We start from the raw sequence: 21,046 nt of genomic DNA, 5'->3' as shown, positions 1-21,046 counted from the left end.
AACATTTTAATTGTCTGGTCGTATCAAAATCTACGACAATAAAACCTGCCCATCAGACGAATAAACAAAGAAACAAACAATGTTTATATATATATAACAACAATATATACCCGATTATCTACGTCGGTCTTTGGTCTGATGGTGGGGGTTTTTAAGTATTGTCTTAAACATGATATATTATCAAACAATCCTAACTGATACTACAATGGATAGGTAATCATTGTGTCTAAAAATAATGTCCATTCGCCGTATGCAGTCTATATAGACTACAAAAGAAATACACTTGAAATAAAAATCCACAGGCTCAAAAACTGTATTATCTACAGTGCAATATAATTGACATTAACATTAGTTGTTAATTTCATTTTATGAAATCATATACGCATGATCATGAGCTGTTGTCACAGAAATATATATTTCTTATTTTCTATATGACGTCCTCTAAAATGAATTGGTAGTGTTCGACTAGGACTCCTTCCTCTTATATGATCTTAGCTGTAGCAGTAATTGACAATACTTAACTTAAGTCTGACCGTTGAGCGTCATAACAAGAGAGGAAGATTAATATAGAATCTGTCCACAGACCGAGACAAATCACATTTTATAAAATTTGTATATATGTTTGCCAACACCTATTTGACAGTCAGCGTTGAAGTTGACGTTAAGGACAGATTAACCTGTTGTTCATCTGAATGAAAGTGGTTGGGGTAGCATGCTACCGGGTCCAGGTGTGGTAAGTCAGTGGGACAACACTATACAGCTCCATCGACTGTAAAAAAAAAGTCTTCATTAGGCATTGACAGTTTCTAAACCCCCCAACCCAGACAATCCTTATACGTCATACATTGAAGGGAACATAAAGCATCCACGTATTAACGATTTACTCTCATTATTGATAACTACGATATAATACAATTCAAATTGATAAGATTCTATAAACAGTGTTTTAAATGAAAGCATCAGAATTATATATTTATATCAAACTCTACAAATAATAAGAATTCATAGGAATTAGAAAAATGTCTTTATAGGCATATCAAACGTTGATTAAATTCATTGATTGAAATGTGATTACGTAATCACAAGCTCTAGCATGGAATATAGCATCAATAGATCTCATTATGATTTGTTTACATGGACTACGATTAAGGTCGGACATCATAGGACAAACGGAATGTGGTTCTTCATCGTTCGGGGTTACGCATGCTAGAAAACATTTTTTGTATATACATCAATCGCTAAAATAAATATCTGTGTTGATGATTGTCTATTTCACGCTGGTTAATCTATAATATTAAAATTCCAGTCACACCTGGAAATGAGGGGTCTCTGAGGGACAGGAAGCTTGCAAAGTAAATAGCATTCGTCATTGTTACTTCAAAGACGTCAGAATCGCAATACGAGAGGAATGTCAATATGACCACTGATAACGAACGGAAAGAGTACCATTGATTATGACATTTCAGTTGACCATAAAGAAGTGTCGCTGTGTGTTTTATATTCCATTCTTAAAGCATTGCAAAGTTCAGAAATTGAAACTTAGCGACCGTCCCTTATAAATCCGGGTCTAATGCAGCACCTGTGTTTTTCACACACGATCTAACCTTTGTTTAAGAAATTAATCACTCCGATACCAAACCAAACCCAACACTTACGTATAACACGTATCGTTTTTACTCCACGGGGCCCCATTTAGTATTGATACACAAACTGTTATCGGTAATGTTCGTAGTGTATCGTTCTTCTTCGGAGTATATCGACAATGCCCGGTATACCTGTCACTGTTCGGTATATAATATATTGACATTATCCGGTTTATCGGTCACTTTTCGGTATATATCGACAATGTCCGGTGTACCTGTCACTGTTCTATATCGACAATGCCCGATGTACCTGTCACTGTTCGGTATATATCGACAATGTCCGGTGTACCTGTCACTGTTCGGTATATATCGACAATGTCCGGTGTATCTGTCACTGTTCGGTATATATTGACATTATCCGGTTTATCGGTCACTGTTCGGTATATATCGACAATGTCCGGTATACCTGTCACTGTTCTATATCGAAAATGCCCGATGTACCTGTCACTGTTCGGTATATATCGACAATGTCCGGTATACCTGTCACTGCTCGGTTTATATCGACAATGTCCGGTATATATGTCACTGTTCGGTATAGTTCGACAATGTCCGGTATACCTGTCACTGTTCGGTAGATATTACATGCTTTGGTATTTTATTTCTATAACCCTGACCTAAGTGACATTTTGAATTTGTCACAGAGCAATGTTTAATATAAATAACCTTTACACCAGAGGTCTTCCGAATGATGATCCGTTCATTTTTGCTTGGCCTTGGAAATGTAAGCGTTGGTTTGACAAAACAAAGACAGTAAACATTTAATATAGTCTTTCCTCAAACGATGGACGTTCTTTTAACCTGCATTTGAAGTGATGGGCGTTTTTACTAGCACGCTCGTTTGTCCTCGTGAGAGTTGTCTGGAGTTCGTCCTACCACCTAGGATACCAGTTTTATCTACCTGTACAAACATAAATGAATTAGATACAAACACTGTCTCACCTTAACCAAACAATGACACCTGTTTCCGTCTTTCTGTCAATTTTTTCTGTATCATATTTACAGGAGATATATGGTTTAACGGTGATGTTTCAGCAGCTGAACTTCATATTGAAGGTCCGATAACAACCCAAAGCAAACACTCCCTCCCTCTCCGCGTGCACCCCTCCCTCTCCGCGTGCACCCCTCCCTCTCTGCGTGCACCACTCCCTCTCCGCGTGCACCCCTCCCTCTCCGCGTGCACCACTCCCTCTCCGCGTGCACCCCTCCCACTTCGCGTGCGCCCCCTTCCTATCCGCGTGCACCCCCCCCACTTCGCGTGCACCCTCCCGCTCCGCGTGACAATTAGCTATGTTTGTGTCAGTGGACAATGCTGAATTGTGAGTTACATTTTTGTTATAAAACGGTTTGTCAACGAAACTGCATACCAAGATCTTACAGACATCAGTTTACTTTCTATAAAGCTAGTTATGATCGCTATTGATTTATTTTGATAACATTTTCTGCCAAACCCGGTCGAAATCGACGATTAAAGCAAACAAAGTCCTTTATAGACAGGTTATCCCCCTGTTTAGACGTTCACAGAGAATTATTGTTGAAGCCAAAACAAGTGTTCATTATGGACAGGTGTTTGTGATGTCATAAGTGTCCATTAAGGCATGTTCGATTGAATTGTTTCTTTCCATAAGATTTCAGTGTCTATAAATAACTTGATACTGGAAAATATCATTTCATGTGCTATGAATTAAACGTTAGCTACAATCGGGTATCAAACTCACCTGTAAACCAAACGTAGATCCTGAGTACTACAGACTAGCAGTGTCTTAACGTGTGTTCAAAGGAATGAGGGGTCAATTCGTATGATCACAAAGGATGATCACACCGGATCTAGATGAAAGTGAGTTTAAGCCGGAGATTTCCCGGTAAATCTTCAGCATACCTAACTCCCTCGTCTGTATCGGCGTTAGACTAAAGATAACGTACATGTGTTAGATATATAAACAATTAAGGGGATATGTGGGCACATTCTCCATACCTTAGGTATCTAATCATGTACATTTGGCTACAGCCCCCTAGGTACCCATACATGTACTTGGTAAGTTTGGTTACATTTTCAGGTTCAATTCATACAATGCAGTTCCGGATATGTACGTGTAAGGACCTGCACAACAAAATATTTTACTTTATAATATTACTAGTGACTCCATCCCCTCGGTAGCTCATTCGAAGTTCAAAGGATGTGAAATTTATATCAAATTAAATTTTAAGTTTTGGCAACCTGAAAAATGATGTTATTGTATAGGCTTGATGGCAAACGAGAGTACAATGGCACTCGAACGACAGTCGGAGTGTATATTTTTGTTTGTTTTTGGCTTTGGTTTTGGTTTGGTTTTTGTTTTTAAAACTTTACTCTTTATTCTCGTATATAGAAAGTATCTATTCCACATGTACCCACTACCTTATTCAAGAAAATAGCTACAATCTTCAGAAACACATCTTCATGACGGACTTGGTTCAGGCGGAACAACAGTTCATATAAGAACCATACATGCCTGCTTGCGTCACGCCTTCCAAGAATTTGAATTTAAATTTTAAATTGGTAAAGTAACAAATAATTCTAAAGTTATTTCTATATTCTCGTTATTCTAAAGGAATGTCTCGCTTCATTGGTAACGCGATTACGTAATTTTATCTAACCTTTCCTTGGTTCTGTCGTCTGCTCAAGAAGAACAGAAAAGAGCTCTTTTTTCACCCGTAGGGATTCATATAGACGTCACTCGAGTACTGATATTTCTTTTGTCATGTTCCTCTTTTGAGGGTTCTCTATAAAAACTGCCAAAGAGATCTAAGATGGGTATTACGTTACAAATTAAATTCCGGACATTTCTTGAGTCTACGGGTTTCTTCTAAGTGTATTTCCTTGCCTTTACAACGCAAACACACACAAATACATATACATATATATGCTATCTGTGCATGTTCTGCATCGCTTCCTGCACAAATTCAATAGATACGTCTGCGGTGCGTTCGACATGCTCCCATCTCGAGTGCGTTCGACATACATGTTCGTCCCTATCAGTTGTCTGTAAAAGATAACCTATCTGTGTATTCGCTCCAGAAGACTATTCCCAATATTAGTTCGCCATCTTGTAAATTAAATGTTGTCGTTTTGTTAAAGGAAAAAAAAAACACGCGTGCTTTGTTTTTTTTATACGCGACAAGATCCAATTTTATGGCATATTACCTAGAACCTGTAATAGAATTTCGTGTCCGTGGCTATAGATCACCGATGCCAGACAATGATCAGTATTTGCGATAACCTCTGGAATATTTCCCAGTCGTTGATAAAAGAATTTAACATACAAATGTTTAGAATATCCATCTAATATCACATAGGTATTCATAAACGCCTTGAATGAAATGTTTATCTCTGGTAATCGCTTACCCATTAAAACCTGATACGGATGGATTTTAGGAATAATAGCGTGTATATAGGTGTACGCTGTTGGGTATACGGTTGCGCGCCCGGGTACATTGGTTAGGTACTGACCCGTGGCGCCCTCTCAGCGAGACGGCGTGTAAGACGACGATTGTTCCCGGTAAACGACTGCGTTCCAGCGCAGTGACACGTGAAATCTGCCCTATTGGTTCGAGGTATATTATTATTTAGGAATAGGTTCCCACTGTAACTCTATAAGCCCAATTTTCTATCCAATCGTAACAAAAACAAAAAAATAGTGACGATATTGTTGCGACATAAAACGCCATCGAATCGCCATCCAGCAGGGGTTTATAAACTCTTTGATAGGCCCGCCCTGTCGGTACGGTACTGTAACTGGGCCGGTGTTTGGGACCAGTCGGGTCCTTGTTGGTTTTTTTATTACCAGCTGTGTTCGTGTATATGGTGATCTGTTTTGTCTACTGAGACAGATGGCCCGTGGACATATACATGGGTGGATGCGAATACAAGGCTGAAATACCGTGGTTCACGAGACTGTTTTTTATGAATATGCAATTAACTACAAAAACCTATCTAAAAACCGGATAATTTGTCTATCAATTTTCATTTTAGTCCATTCTCAAAACACGAAACGTTACTTGGATGTGATGCGGTCTCCGTTTTTACACGGACATATATTGTGATACGAGTCCGTGCTTTTAACAAGCGTTCAAAACGTTTTCGACTTTGAATTGGAGAAAACAAATTTCTACCAACCAATGTGGATTATTCAGAGTCAATTTAATAAGGAGAAATACTCTGGAAGGAACCTCATAAATCGAACCTCACCAAGGCCTGGTTGTATCGTCAGTATAAGGTAAGGTCCCATTGTTGGTAGGGGGCTTTGTAAGGCCACTCAACATTGTCGTAACGTATCCCGAGAAACTCCTATCAATGGGCTGTTCATCGCCATTTCGTACGTCAACAAAAACCTAATTTATATACTCGATCTGAAAGAAAATGTTATAAATGTATAGGCCGTGTCTTTTTACGTCAGCCTTGGTAGTTTTAAACGGGTGGTTGTGTTACAGAGAAAACTTGTGGAGATTTTGGACGAATATTTTAATTAATTTCATTGAAATATTGTTTGTAAAACTTATGTATAAGAATGATTTGTATTCCTTTGGTCCATGGTCATTAACTGTTTGTGTTTGGGACCTGCATGGCTCAGTTGTTGTTAGATGTTTAAGGGATTCGAACCCGGGTCATGTCGCTCGGTACGAGGACACATACAAGGACTATCACAAAAAACTATTTTAGAGTTTTAAATTAATTGGAATCTATTAAATGTCATATTTCACTTTGTTTAAAGACAAGGAGGATTTTACCTGATGTCCGATGAATCCTTGTCTGAATATTCATATCTGAGTTCTTGCCCCAGTTTCATCAATATTTTTGGAAAAATAAAAAAATAAATTCCTTAACTTAAAATCTTTCATAGAAAAGCATAACAGCAGAATTCAAGGTGAGATATTTAACTAAGATGTCTACCTTGAATCCAATAATTCTTTCATTTGGGAGATTTTAAGTGAATTCGTTATGCTAAGGAACTTTGATGAAACATATCGGGGCCTGTAATATTAAAAACGAAGAAAATATCAATTCAAATGATTTTGCTTGTTGAATATAGTGATATTGTGAGTCCGATAGTCTGTAGAACCACGCCCAGTGACCGGGGTGAATGGTGCATAACCCCTTAATATGAAACAAATACATTTCAAAATTCAAATTCATAAAACACTGCCTTCTGCGTCAGACTAACGAGTACTTGTCACGGAAATCACATGGCGTTCCCATGCTGCAACAGTTGGTTCAGCAACATGTTTGAACAAGATGGTGAGGTATGCACTGTATAATTTACACTTTAGACTTTTTACGTTGGTTGACATTCATATTTCAACAATAAGAAATAAAAATCGCCAATCCCGTACAATGTCGTATCGAGTGTCAAATTGTTTGCGGCACGTCAGTTGTCTGCGATAATTGAAAACGTAAAAAAGTCTGAAGCACTTTTGTCAAATATGAGTGGCCATTCTCTTGAAGAAAATCCTGCTTGATAAGGTGCTAAGTGGTTAAATAATTAAAAAGTCGGACAATCCGGATTCCGGAATAATTTTATCAGGGTGTGAGAGTTAAGGTGATAACAAGCGATAACAGATTCGATAGCAGGCGATAACAAGGCCACTTCACGCCTTAAATAGCCAGAGAGACAGGTCCTGTCGCGGTCACTCCAAACGCATGGACAACAATGCGCTGAAAATGGCCGACACTCCGGCCAGCGAGGGTCCAGCATTGTCACGGGGGTTCATTATATGGATATTATTGGACATTGTCATCTGTTCGCGACAAAGAATGTTTGTTTCACCGGACCTGTCGTCCCAGCGTGTGGTCGAGGAAATGCTAATTATTGGCCGGATTGAGTGAGAGTCCGTTTGAGAGAGATAGTCCGTCTCGCTTGGTCAGTTTCGGACACACCACGTTCTACACCAGGCAATAAACTTTTTCAGGATGGACGACCTCCGTATGTTTTGCCTGTCGAATTTTCTGCGAAAATAAACCATAAAGGCAAAAGATTTATTTATCGTTTCATCTGAACACATGGTTTATCTTCTTTTTTATTTTTGATCTCCGAAAAATCCCACACCCTATACATATCTGGAATCATTATGAGATTTTTGAGTCCAGATACCTGCGTACTATTAAAGAAAATTTCCTATTACGCTTAAAGGATTTGTTTCTGTACATGTAATTTTGAGGTAGGACAGACTCGTCTTTATACACTTAAAATGAAAAAACGGACAAAATTTATTTTGAAATAGAAATATTTTACACCTTTAGGTCCTTTAAGAACAATAGCTTAAATTCTATAAGTGACACAGGCTCTCGTCTCTCCCAGAACGTGTCCATGTTTATAAGGTATGAGTTTCTCAAAGTCCCTGTGAGATTCAATACAACTCTTACATTGGTTTGATTTTGGGATATAATATGTATTTTACAAATTTCAGATAAAATCACATTTTATTTCATTCAAACTATATTGACAGTTTTATTAGCATTTTTATATACTATTGTACGTACATACATGTAGATATGGGGTCCCTAGCCGATACATTAACAATACAAATTATCGCCTTAATGAAAGATAATCAGATTCGGTTTTAATTATCTACTTTATCAATTGATGAATTGGCGTTAAATCTATTCCATTTTGAATTTCACACATGCTTTCCATCCATCTTCAGGTGTCAACATTGAGTAGTCATACAAGCTCGTCAATTATTTAGTTTTTGTATTCCTAATTAGTTTCACCTGTATAAAGACCTATTCTTCAGTGGAGCGTTTTGACATTAGAAATATACTCTATGAATACTGTCGTTAACCGGCCTTCAAACTTGTCTCGTCACATACAGGTACGTGTCACAAGCCAAGCGATGTTTGAAAAGAAAATTAAATAGCTATTAACACCTCTTTGTTTTGCTCGACAGAACAAATTAATTTATCGGCTTACCTGATTGAACGGGTGATGCCACCTGTGTTTAGGGGAATCTACAGCGAAGTTCAGAGTTTAAGACGAACATCAATGTTATCATTCAAAGATCTTTACTTTTAACGGAATTATTTAACACCAAAAGGTCACAGATTGTGGAAAGATAAAACTCATCAAGGCTAGCCAACTGTTATTTTCTTGGAATCAACACATGGTAATTATCATATTAATTCTTTTTAAAACTTAAGATTAGAAAAAGGAATATTGAAATAGTTTTCTGTTTCAAATTATATATTTCACTTTTTAAAAAGTATCTTTTAAGTGCAATCGTGCACATTACCGTTAAGAATTAGCTTACAATATAAAATGTATCCAATCATTTTTTATAAAAGATATGTTTTCTTTTCTTTCGTATTAAATTCTCAAGTTATTGAAATATGTGTGATAATATGATTACCAAATGTGATAATATGACTGTTAATTGATTTACGATGTAAACTGTACCTTGCAAGTACCTGCAGGTTAACTCACGTTTAGACGTTTTATACGGACGCATTTCGATAAACGTTTGAATTTCCTGGTTAAATATGGGGGAAATCATAGCATATTCGATTTATTTAATAAAAGAATGATTAATTGAAAAGCACTTTGCCTTATAAAGGAGATCTAGTCGTTGAATAGCCTATATTTGCCTTCAATGGGTTTTCCGGGGTGATCTGCAACTCTTTGTTAGGATTTATGACAGGACCGGAATGTACCGACGATTTTGATAATGGTATTTGATATTATAAATTATTGTAGTATTGATATTCATATTTTTAGTATCAAGTTTCAAACATTCCCATTTATCAAATTTTCCTCCCTAACACAGTACACACATTTGAGAATGTATACAGGTATTTCAGTTCCCCGGTTTCCTGTACCAAGATAGTTAAATACTTCTCTTATACTGGCAAGTCTGTTATTCTGTTAGATTCGCGGATTCCAAACGTATTCATTGTATACAATACACTTTATTGTTATCACACTTTATCAGAAATGTCACGGATTTTTATTTTCCCTACATATTCAGATTATTTTATTTCCTTGTGTTACAAGGCACATAGGAGAGTATACAATACAATACAATACAATACAATACAATGCAATGCAATGCAATGCAATACAATACAATACAATACAATAGTGTTTGACAATCATACCATCATATCAATCAACCAGTTACATACATTGTATATATCGTTCTGCGGTAGAATGTGGCTACCTTCTAAAAATTTGAACTTCTAAGTGTATCTTTTAAATGTTAAGTGAATATTATATTGTGTCTTTCCTCTATAATCTGTATGCAACTTTCGGTCTGATAATTAGCGTTAATTACATCATTATTTTGAGAGTGCCACTCTGATGGTGTCAGAATGTGATCAGTGCAACAAGTGTCTACTGAATTCATTTTAACTTAGTTTCAGTTTCTTTTATAAGCTTAAGTTTTACAACTTATCACTAAAATGTAACAACCATATATAATAAGCACCCTAGCGGCTAGCACACCCTCACCCACTCACACCCACACGCTCTCACTCTCTCAACCACCTACCCACAAAACATAAAAAAATACATAGACAGCATTATTTTAAGCATAGTGGAAATTGGTCCCGGATTTGACCGTAGTGTATCAAAAATGAGTTCATGTCATAATGCAAGTGCGTAACCTCCCGCCTGCTTGTATAAAGTACATGAAATTGATAACACTATTCATCATAGCATGTTTTTATGTTCGTGGATACAGCCTTATTGAGGACAATTTGGGACGGCTACCTCTTCACGGATCTCATCCAGGACAAGATAGCTTTTACATTTACATATAAACGATGGGCTCAGAGGTATCAAGTTCAAACATATTCGATAATAAAATTTCACTAATTCCGGGTAGGAGAAAAGACTTAGCTTGAAAAACCATTCAAAGCTTCTTTTAAGATCGTAAAATGTTTCAGACTTTCAAGTAAATGAGTTTTCTCCCCGGCATAGGAGTTAAATTGTCACGGTCCACGAAACAAACTGCGGAGAAGAAAAAAACTACCCAAGATTCCGTCCTATAATAAATACGTGTACATGTATCTTGCCTGAAATTAAACATCGTAATATGACCCCTGTCTTTATGCTGGGTACACTCGAACAAAAGCCACGAAACATCCCGACATAAATTAATGATTATAAAGCGGACAGAACGGAATGATATAAAACGTTTGTACAACAATGGTTGTGGCAGGCCGGGGTAGGACGGGGTCGGATGGGGTTACCTAGGGACGTAAATCTATCTTATATATACATTGTAAGGAAGGGGGCTCCATCGGCTCACTTGTTCTTTACTGGACAATTCACGCCATGGAACACGTGACATTCTCACCTGTATCTTCCACGTGGAATATTTATCAAGATTCTGATAAAAACATGGCAACTTTACTTCCGGCAGTAAAGATATTGTCACATAAATTCAGATAGTAAATTAATAATTTCTGATAAGATTTTAGAATACACAACAGAATGAAAATAAAACGAAAATAATTTTAGAAAATCAATTCATATAACTTAATTATACACATTTTTTTTTAAAGCTACCCATGCTTTGGGGAAAAAATTGTGCGTGTTATATTCAAATCAAAAATCATATGCCATTTTTTTCTGGTGATGATCAAGCATAATTTATAGGCTGAATGCCAACACGTCATTACTCACCTTGGCTGTGTCGTATTTCGACCCGAACTTTTATCTGATTGTATGGTCTATTAATGGATAAAGCCTGTTGGATTAGATTTAAGTTGGAACTGTCGGGGGCGTTTAACAATGTCGGGGGACATGGTTGTTTTCCAGTGAGGGACTTATTATAAAACAACTACAAAAGTCTCTGATTCTAGCTTTTAATCGCAATGTTAAAGAGATGACGTTTGTATGAAGGTAAATATCTAATCAAAAATGGTAAATGTATTTTATATATACAATTTATTTATGAATGTTTTCGCGTCAAAATGATAAATTTACCGCAAAGAGAGAGAGGCTGAAAACCATGGGCAGCTCACACTCAAGGCGTTTATCAAACTAACATATCATAAGTCATAACTTCAACATCATATCTATGTATCTAATTGCGACGGAAAGTGATGATAGTTGAACATAATTAAAATCACAACATTGCTTTAATTTTCTGATATCCATCCAGCTATAAACGACTATCTGTATTTATTTAAGATTGAGAAAATTTCTTGTAATATATATAAAAAAAAATCCCTTTTATCTACAATACTTATGATATTCATCTGGGCAGTGGTGACGGAAATACCACAACAGTTCGGCAAATACACACAGCGTTATGATATATGGGGGTTCTAAATGGAACCTTTCGTCAAATCTAAATGACATAAAGTAAATTACTAAAGAAAAACAATTTTTGTTCATACACAGAGGGTATGTTAAAATACAAAGTTGAACAAACGCTTGGATTTCTTTGAAAAATGAAAAACATAAACGTTTGATTTTTTTTTTTATAAAAAGCATGACAATTATTCAACAAAGCCCTGTGTTGATACAGTCGGTGAGTAGGCGCGTTCGTACTAGTCCACTCTGTTTACACAGGGACTTGACATTAACGTCAATGGCCACTTCTTAAATCAGAACAAAAACGTAGACCCAATACAAACTTGGTGATACTGTATCACAGCTCATACTGTCAAAAATCACCACACACCGATCATCGAGACAGCAACCTCTTAAGTCCGACAAAACAAATATACCCAACTGAGAGAAAATCAGGTACGATTGGAGCAATCAAAGTCGAGTTTTTTTTTACTGTAGCGAATTTAAACAAATTATAAACGTTTTAGTTTAAACAGGTCACGTAAGTCAGGAGATTTATCCGTTTATAATGTAATAACATCTCACACATTTCGTTAAATGTCAAAATATTGACAGGTGCCATATAATTAAGAAAGTAAAACTATTCAGAATACCTGAGTTTGATATTGATATTATGTAACGATTTACTGAATTTAAGAGAATGACAAGAAAATAAACAAATGTGATTTTGTGTTACCTGTTAAGAAGATTTACTGTTTATGGTGATATCATCCAGGTTTATTATGACAAGTTACGTAACGCATTTCTCTCACAGTAACAGACGATTTGCGGTCGCGTAGACGAGATTAAAAGATCTCCAGGCACTTAAAAGTAGCGTTTTGTATATTTGTGTAATCTGTTTACTCATTCAACACGTAATAAAGTTTTAAGATACAAGTTTTATTACAAACACATTAGTGTGGTGGTTTTTACGTAAAGAATATTTACAGATGTGGCATATTGAGATTTATACTTTGAAATTAACATTTTATTGCATGTAATTGCAGCTATTGTTGAATTATAGAGTGTGTGACAGGTGTGAGGTGCACGATTTCATCTGCAATAGACCCGCAGGTTGTTAATTACAGATGTACATTTCAATGTAGTCCGGCTATTATTCCCCACGGTTTTTTTGTTTTTGTTTGTTTTTGTTTTTTTTGTTTTGTTTTTATGTCTATAATACTTAAAATAAATATACCCCTAGACTAGAATTTAAGCATAAGATTTGAGAGACCACAACTATAAGTCTCATTTTTATTTATATTTTTGAATATATAGTAACACATGCCCCCTTTGTGACATTGCGACAGAAAACTTAACTGCATTCAATATTTACATTAAACACACTGCATTTCAATATGAATTCACGTGAAAAATTTCTGCTTCAATAAACACGCGTTTTTCATTTTCTGAAGCACAGCTAGACGGTTATTTTTAAAATAAAAAAAGTGTGTACGTTTTCTGTAAATATTTAGAGGGAAACAGTTAAATTCGAAGCATTGTTCTAATTTTGTATCAATATGGCTCTGATCAGGACCAGTCGTGTATGAAAGGAGTGTGCTGTGTTTCCTGATTAACGAACATGGACGCACTCAGCTAAAACAGTTGTACAGCCGCAGAAATTACACTCACATCAATATTACAGGAACAGACCGACTTCAAAGTACATATGTATCTACGGCTGAATTGTATATTAAGGCGTTTTGTAGCTCGAGCGTTGTGTCATTTTCGGCTTCCTATTTTATTTTTCCTCGTAATAGCAGATAAAAATCTACCGTAAAACGCCGTGTGGTAATGAAACCACTCAACATGTCCCCGGCAAACTACGTTTTAATCAGCTGCTGATGAATATTCATAAACCGTTTCGTTGGTAGTCTTGGCAGTTAGGGTAAATTATAATCGATAAATGTATAATGTTTATTCATTACTGGTGGCGATGACGGTCCTGGCCAATGTACGACTTTATTCCAGACTTACAAGAGGTTTTATAATGGCCACACACACACACCTGGAATGCATTAATTAACGTGAATTCATTCCGAAATAAACCAACATGATTGACACGTTCGTTTGTGACAGCTACGAATAGTGTTAATTCTATTCCTATACGTCACGGGATACAATAACACGGCTCCCTGTACAACGGGTGGCCATATTCAGGTAATGGCGGTTCTGGTTTTGTCCCTCATCCCAGGGGTCGCACAGGGTCACTGACAGGGGGTGGAGTCTCGTGAATCGCACCTAATCAGCCTCCATTGATTTGATTTCCCGATTTCTTTCGCGCATGCGCGAATGGTATGTTGACAATATAAAGTATTAGCTTTACGGGAGAGACTTAAAGACCATGTGTTGATCCGGGTTTAATATTGATAGTGAGAGCTCGGTTGGTGTAATGACATGCCATAGTCAAGCAATGATGGAAAAGAAAAATACCCGAAATATGGATATAAACATCTGACAGACATTTAATACGTGGATGTATTTTTTATATTTTGACAGATCTGAGAATCATCTGGTGTCATGGCGCTGACTACTACTGTGTCAAGGTGTGGACAACTATTGGCGTGACGGATGACGGGTGGCACTGGTCACAAACTGACCACAAACTGACCACAACCCAGCGTGAATAATTCTCAGCTTGTAACACCTCACCAGTATATGACATGGGCAAACTATAAAATCCAGGAGTTCGTTTCAATCCATGGAAGTGAGCGTCCGTGACGCTGAGAGTTAACGTTAGTCCAACTCAACTCAAGTGAAAATAAGTTCGCAACAGGGAATTAGAAAAAGGTGACCTTTTCGTCGGTGAAACATCTCATTTTAATTTCTTTCGGCGGCGGAGCTTGTGACTTTGGGATATAATGTGAACAGACACGAAACTGTCCGTGTGTGTTGTGTGTGTCTGTGCTGTGTGTTTTCGTGGGCCGTGCAGGGTATGAGAAAGAGTACAGGGTATGTCATGATGGGAATTGGATTTACACTCGGAATTGTGTTGGGGCTGCTAATACAGCTTCCGGTTATCACCCTCCCAACTTCCGGTCGGGAGCATCGTGCCCTGGAACTAGACCTCGTGGGGTCGGAGCCAGACATTCGAAAGAGGGTACTGACGAACGGTTTAAATAACGGCGATATTAATAATGTATTAAGGAATGGTGAAGGGTTGAACGGAATTACACAGAATTATCCTTTAAGAGGATTGAAACATTCACTTCACAGCGTTGTTTATCCCACAAACAATGGAAGTAAGTCGCACTTACAGGAGAAATCTGTGCCGATCCCTGATATTACACGAGATTACCAGCAACAATCCGCCAATCAGCCAATTGTTTCACCTCCGGCAAGTGAGCTGGACATCCCCAAGCAGGATCAGCGAGGTGCTTCCTGGGTCAAGGCTGTTTCGGACATGGTTGACGGGATAATGTGGTCGTCTGCATTGGAAAAAAGCTGTTTACCAGCTGGACAATCCGATAAAGAACAAAACCAATGGCGTGAAAAATCGTCCCGCTCAAAAGTTGTAAAAATGAGTGAGGGATGTGGGAGGATGCAGAATCGTCTGCTCATGTTGTCTGACGGGACACGCGCATGCGCAAGGTATCGTCTCAACACGGATCAAATTCAAGGAGAAATTTATTCATTTTATCTTGGGAGATTACTACGCATTAATAATCTTTTACCAACAGTGCTAAGTGTGGTCAACTCTCACAGTGACCACTGGCGGACAGTTCATACGGAGATGGCTAATGCCCAGTGGTCAGACAATAAGGTAGTCGTGTTAACACGGTGGTCAGAGGGACTGAACCCTGCCTACATACCCGTCCACCTCCGGGGGGACGACCGCGCGCTCCTTCCAACATCCGGGTCACTGGGTGACATGGGCGCGTGCGAACTGTTGCAGTGGTCAGATCTTATAGTGTTTGATTATTTAATTGCTAACCTTGACCGCGTGGTCAACAATATCCATAACAAACAATGGAATAGTCAGATGATGGAAAGCCCCGCCCACAATCTCGAGCGGGATACAGACGGAAATCTCGTTTTCATGGACAATGAGTCGGGGTTGTTCCATGGCTACCGGCTCTTGGACAAATATTCATCATATCATAAATCTTTATTAAACTCATTGTGTGTGTTTAGAAACAGTACAGCAAATATCATTGAACGTTTACATCTCTCTGGTAACGTCGGCGAGGAACTGCACCAACTTTTTGTCAGGGAAGAGCCCTCACATACCTCTGTCCCGACCATTCCAAAAAAGAACATGGAAATTCTACAGCAACGAGTTAGTGATGTGTATGAACAAATTCAGCATTGTCGAGCCCGCTTTATGTAACAATCATTTGACTATTTTAGAAATATACAGTAAAACCTGTCTAATCCGACACGGTCAGAAACAACGTATTTGTCGGAATATACAGTGTCTTAGTAGTATTATCATCTTCTCGGTAGAATTGGATTAACGTGAAGGTCATTATGACTAAGGATGATGTCGGAATACTAATGTGTCGGATTAGACAGGTTTCACATTAATCTCATACTTTGCTCAATTTCGTAAACTTGTATTTCAATTGCTCCATGATTTGACAATATTATGGCTGTAATCTATTTCTCATCTGTCTGACACAAAGTCCTACTTTCGATTATGAATTAATGAGAAAAAGCCTGTATTAAAAAATAGCAGATACTTTTACATAAACTCTGAATTCAAAAGCTGATATCGGTAGTTTAAGAAAAAGTCACATCGTGTTTATCTTTTTAGAAAAAATAAACTAAATTATTATATATCTATAAATATTAATTTTCCGACTATCTCGGTAAGTCAACAAGACATTTTTCAAAAGGCGTTTCATTTAAGATTCGTCAAAGAAAAAAAAAAACAAAATCAAAAACAGGACTTAACATAGTAGCAATGTCAATCCTTTCATTGCCTATGCTATATATGACCGTCAGTTATACCAATTTCAAAGCCAGATATTTGTCATGTCAGGGGTTGTGTAAAATAGTTTTTGAATTGAGTTATGAGAGAGAAATGGACCATTTCGAAAGCTACTAAACACTATTGGTATTTTGTTTTTAAATTCACGATAATTTAATAATTATAGTCTAATCAATAACTTTATACAAAATACAAAATGAAGTAGAAACTATTTTTAACAAAACAAAAAATAAATAAATAAAAATAACGATAAATGATCTCCAACGGAGTACATGTACAAGCCATCTGAGATGTATTAAAATAATTCCACCCTGCTTTAGAGTTTCCGGAACGGTCCATTTTAATTTTAGATATATGCTTTATCTACCAAGAGTAGATTTTGTCTACAAGACACCCGCAATAAGTGTTACCTGAACTCAAAGTATGCTTGGTATGTGATATATGCAAAGAGAATATTATTTATATCTGTGATATTGTAGATTATCTCCCCTTGTAAAGGGATTGTGAGTGCTGAATACCAAATATGGTGTTAACCTGTTGTTTATATATCGTTAAAACGTCATTAAAATGTTTGAAAGTGTCGCAAGTATGTTCGAGGTATTTGAGGAATGTAAAAGCGTTCTGATGATTGAGAATGAGCGAGATGTCATGTGTGGGTGACGATGAAAGTTACGATATGATATTCCATAGAATATAAATCAAATATTTTCTGTTTCACTTAAAAAAATATTATCTGCTTTGAAGAGTTCATTTTATTACGCATATACTAACTTGTGAGTAACAAATGTTTTTGAATTATTTATTGACGCAAAATGTTTTCTTTTTCTAATCTAAGGAAAGTCTGGTTTTCATCACTCCATATTTAAAATCAATGTCTTCTACACAAATATTTTTATCATTTTGTTATATCTTCAAAAACAAAAGAAATATAAAAGTTTCAATCAATGTATTAGTATTATGAATTTTATTAATAGTTTAAAGATATTTCATTACAAAATAGTTTTAGAAAACGATTGGGCACAAGTTTTATCAATTTGTATATTCGCCCTTTACTTCATAGGTGCATGAAAAACAATTCATTAATTTCAAGTAGTTAGAAATCAAGAGTGTTTGAAAGAATGTGTAAATATGTTTCGTAAATGATATGAATGACAGAAGAAAAAATGGATGAATACGCACGTGACTATAAATATAACAGAAAATAAACATTGAAACTTGATGAAAACTGGTTGGTATTTGATTTTAACGAGACACAACGCTATGTCTAAACTTTTGTGTGGAGTTAAGTGACCCTAGCGAGGTACTGAGGACCCGCCCGGCCGTGTAATGGTTGTATAGAACGCGCTCTTCACGCTATTTCACACAGAAATTTATATTTAAAACCGCAAACAGCTTAACAAACACGTTGTTTATTTTGATATTCAATAGCATTTAAAGCTATTTTTGCACTCTAAATTCAAATAAAAAGAAATATTTTTATTTTCATATGAATATTTATTCATTTAAGAAAAAAAATTCAAACAAGAATAATTTTGATTTGTTTTGTAAGCTGTTCATGCTTTTTGCTTAAGAAAACGTACGTATAAAAGTTAATAGGCCTGTACCCGTAACGTACCTGTGAACTTAGTGAGTTTAACACTCGCCTTTCCGCTTGGACAGTCATTTTCGTTACCTCTTGAAAGGATACAGTTTTATGACCGTCCTTTTAAGGTAACGTTGGCTATACCAACAATACACAAGAATTTGTCGCTTTAAATAATTATACGGATACATAGAAAGATCCGAAACCACAGGAAATGATAACCTTTTAATCTTTTAAATTAATTTTATGTTAATGGTGTCGGCAGTCCATTATTATACCCATATTAAACATTTATGTATCATTCAGTTATAAATTATCAAAGTAAATGGTTCCGTTCAAACAAAATAAAAACCGGATGAAACCCAGAGATAACTGTAAACGTGTCTATGGGTGGGTAATAGGGTCAGGGGATACTCGGACTACTCGTGTATCATCACGTCTAATGAAAACCGGACAAAACCTAAGATAACTGTCAACGTATCTTTTGGTGGGTAGCAGGGTCAGGGGATATTCGGATTACTTGTGTATGATCACGTCTATTAGTATTCTTTACACACGGAAAAGCTAACTTTTTAAATCTTTAACTCGGCGAATCATAGACAGTTGTATAATTTAATGAGATAGTTCTACATTAAAAATAATCCATTATTTAAAGTTTGATTTCAAACCGTTTCTGATATTTACATTCAAACAACCTAGCTTGCTGTCATTATTTTTGCCGCGTGTCGTCCACAGTTTGTTTGACTGACAAGAATGTTCTTTTGCACCAAGCATCCTTAAACATTAATAAAAAAAAACAATATATAATTTCTTTTAAATATACACGTATATTGTAAGATTATAATTCATAACAAAACTGTGCCTTAAGGTTCCAAACCCTGACGAATTAAGTGTTTATTTACACGGATTAAGGACTATTAGTGTTAATCTCCTGTAATCAGCCGTTCACTTTCATTCATATCTTACACGCAACGTTATTGTATTGGACCTTGTAGACCAGTACCTATAGACTAGAAGCTTGTATGTACAATTTCCTGAATCATACTAATACATAGAGGATATCTAACAGTGTCTTCAGTAATACCAAATATATTTCACGAGTGGGGCTAATACACTCTGTATTTTGATATTTTTCACGAGTGCGCAGCACGAGTGAAAAATATCAAAATATTAGCCACACGAGTGAAATATATTTGGTTTTACTGAAGACACTGTTAGATATTCTGTTTATTACATTTTTTATCAACGAAAACCCTACCCCGTATGCTAACTAGGACTACAGCGATAATTTGTAAACAAAAAAAAGTAGTTTCCCCTGTCCAGGTGCTGACATATATGTCGGGCTTTCTGATTGGTCAATTATTTTGGGATTTTCTAATCATTAATTTGATTGGTCAAATCAGCAAAAGTGATATTTTTCACTAGTGAAAAATATGATATTCTTCACTAGTGAAAAATATCACTTTTATAGAATGAATAATTTTTGATATTTCACTGGTAAAAATGTAATAAAATTCAATATGTAAAATATTTGAAAAAAAAACAACGAAAAAAAAACAAAAACAAAAAAAAATCAAAAACTTGCAACCAGCGGAATGTCTTAAAAACAACAGAAATTTCATTTTTATTTCAGACGTTTACGAAACATACAAATGGATGGTGTTCCGTTAGGGCCAAATTTCCAATATCGTTCCTTCGCTCCTTTGACCTAAACACGAAGGAGCGGGGAGCGAAAACACGATGGCGGATGAGGGAAAACACGATGGCGGAGGAGCGTTGGGACATGTTCAAACTTTCTGATTAAAACTATATATAGATTTAAGCGTTGTGGAATAAACAATGACTATTTATTTATGCCAAATATAGTTCTAAAACAAACCTACATGTATAATGAAACTTAATTGATATTTTTCTTTATTATCTTAATAATCCAATGTTACTAAAGTAATTGAACTTAGAACTCATATATAAAACCAAGAAAGTAGAGAATGCGTATATATACTGAAGCGTTGAACTGTTACCAAATTCAGATTCATTTTTATTTTATTTTCACATACTGACATGATGTAAAGATAAAACATATTTACAATATGATATATACAATTATAGTAGTGTTTGTAGTTAATATACAGTACTGATTCGCAACAAAATATTTTCATTTTTATTAAGCAGGACAGGTCATGCTATTAATTAGTCTGATAAAAGTACACGTTTTCATTAGATTTTAACATTACATTCTTTCGTTCTTTAAACTTAATAATATTTGGTCTTGACAAATAGTATTTGTCTATATATAACATGCTGTGAGCAGATAAATCTGTACGTTCAAGTAAATAATGAAGTTCAAGATGCTGCCGTACAGTCGATATGATTTAGATTTGACTGACCACAGGTCAAAGGATGTCGCCCGTTCATATCGACTTTATACTGGCATCTAGTAACAGTTCAATGCTTATGTTTACATTTTGGCCTAATTTTCTTAACACGAATTTAAAAAAAATGTAGAAATCTTTCGCTCACTAAAACAACTGACGCCGGTAAGTCCGATTCCCAGAACATCCGTCAGAATAACAGATCA

At 36.1% G+C, this 21,046-nt stretch overlaps 1 protein-coding gene across 2 annotated transcripts in view; it reads left to right on the top strand.

The window, feature by feature from the left end:
• The window catches only part of LOC117327037 (four-jointed box protein 1-like), a 34,392-nt gene extending 16,287 nt beyond the window's left edge, over positions 1-18,105 (top strand). Inside the window, exons 1-2 of one of the 2 annotated variants that reach the window (XM_033883861.1) lie at positions 5,456-5,896; positions 14,453-18,105. In XM_033883861.1, coding sequence (XP_033739752.1) covers positions 14,889-16,283 — 1,395 coding nt within the window. In that variant the 5' untranslated portion in view covers positions 5,456-5,896; positions 14,453-14,888 and the 3' untranslated portion in view covers positions 16,284-18,105. Of the gene's footprint in view, positions 1-5,455; positions 5,897-14,452 lie in introns of those variants that run through there. The other variant, XM_033883860.1, reaches the window with a different exon arrangement.
• Positions 18,106-21,046: the final 2,941 nt, after the last annotated feature.

Source organism: Pecten maximus, chromosome 5 (assembly GCF_902652985.1).
Source record: "Pecten maximus chromosome 5, xPecMax1.1, whole genome shotgun sequence".
NCBI lineage: Eukaryota > Metazoa > Mollusca > Bivalvia > Pectinida > Pectinidae > Pecten > Pecten maximus.
The sequence above is the reverse complement of the archived record's forward strand: the minus strand, read 5'-3'. Positions and strand labels throughout refer to the sequence as shown.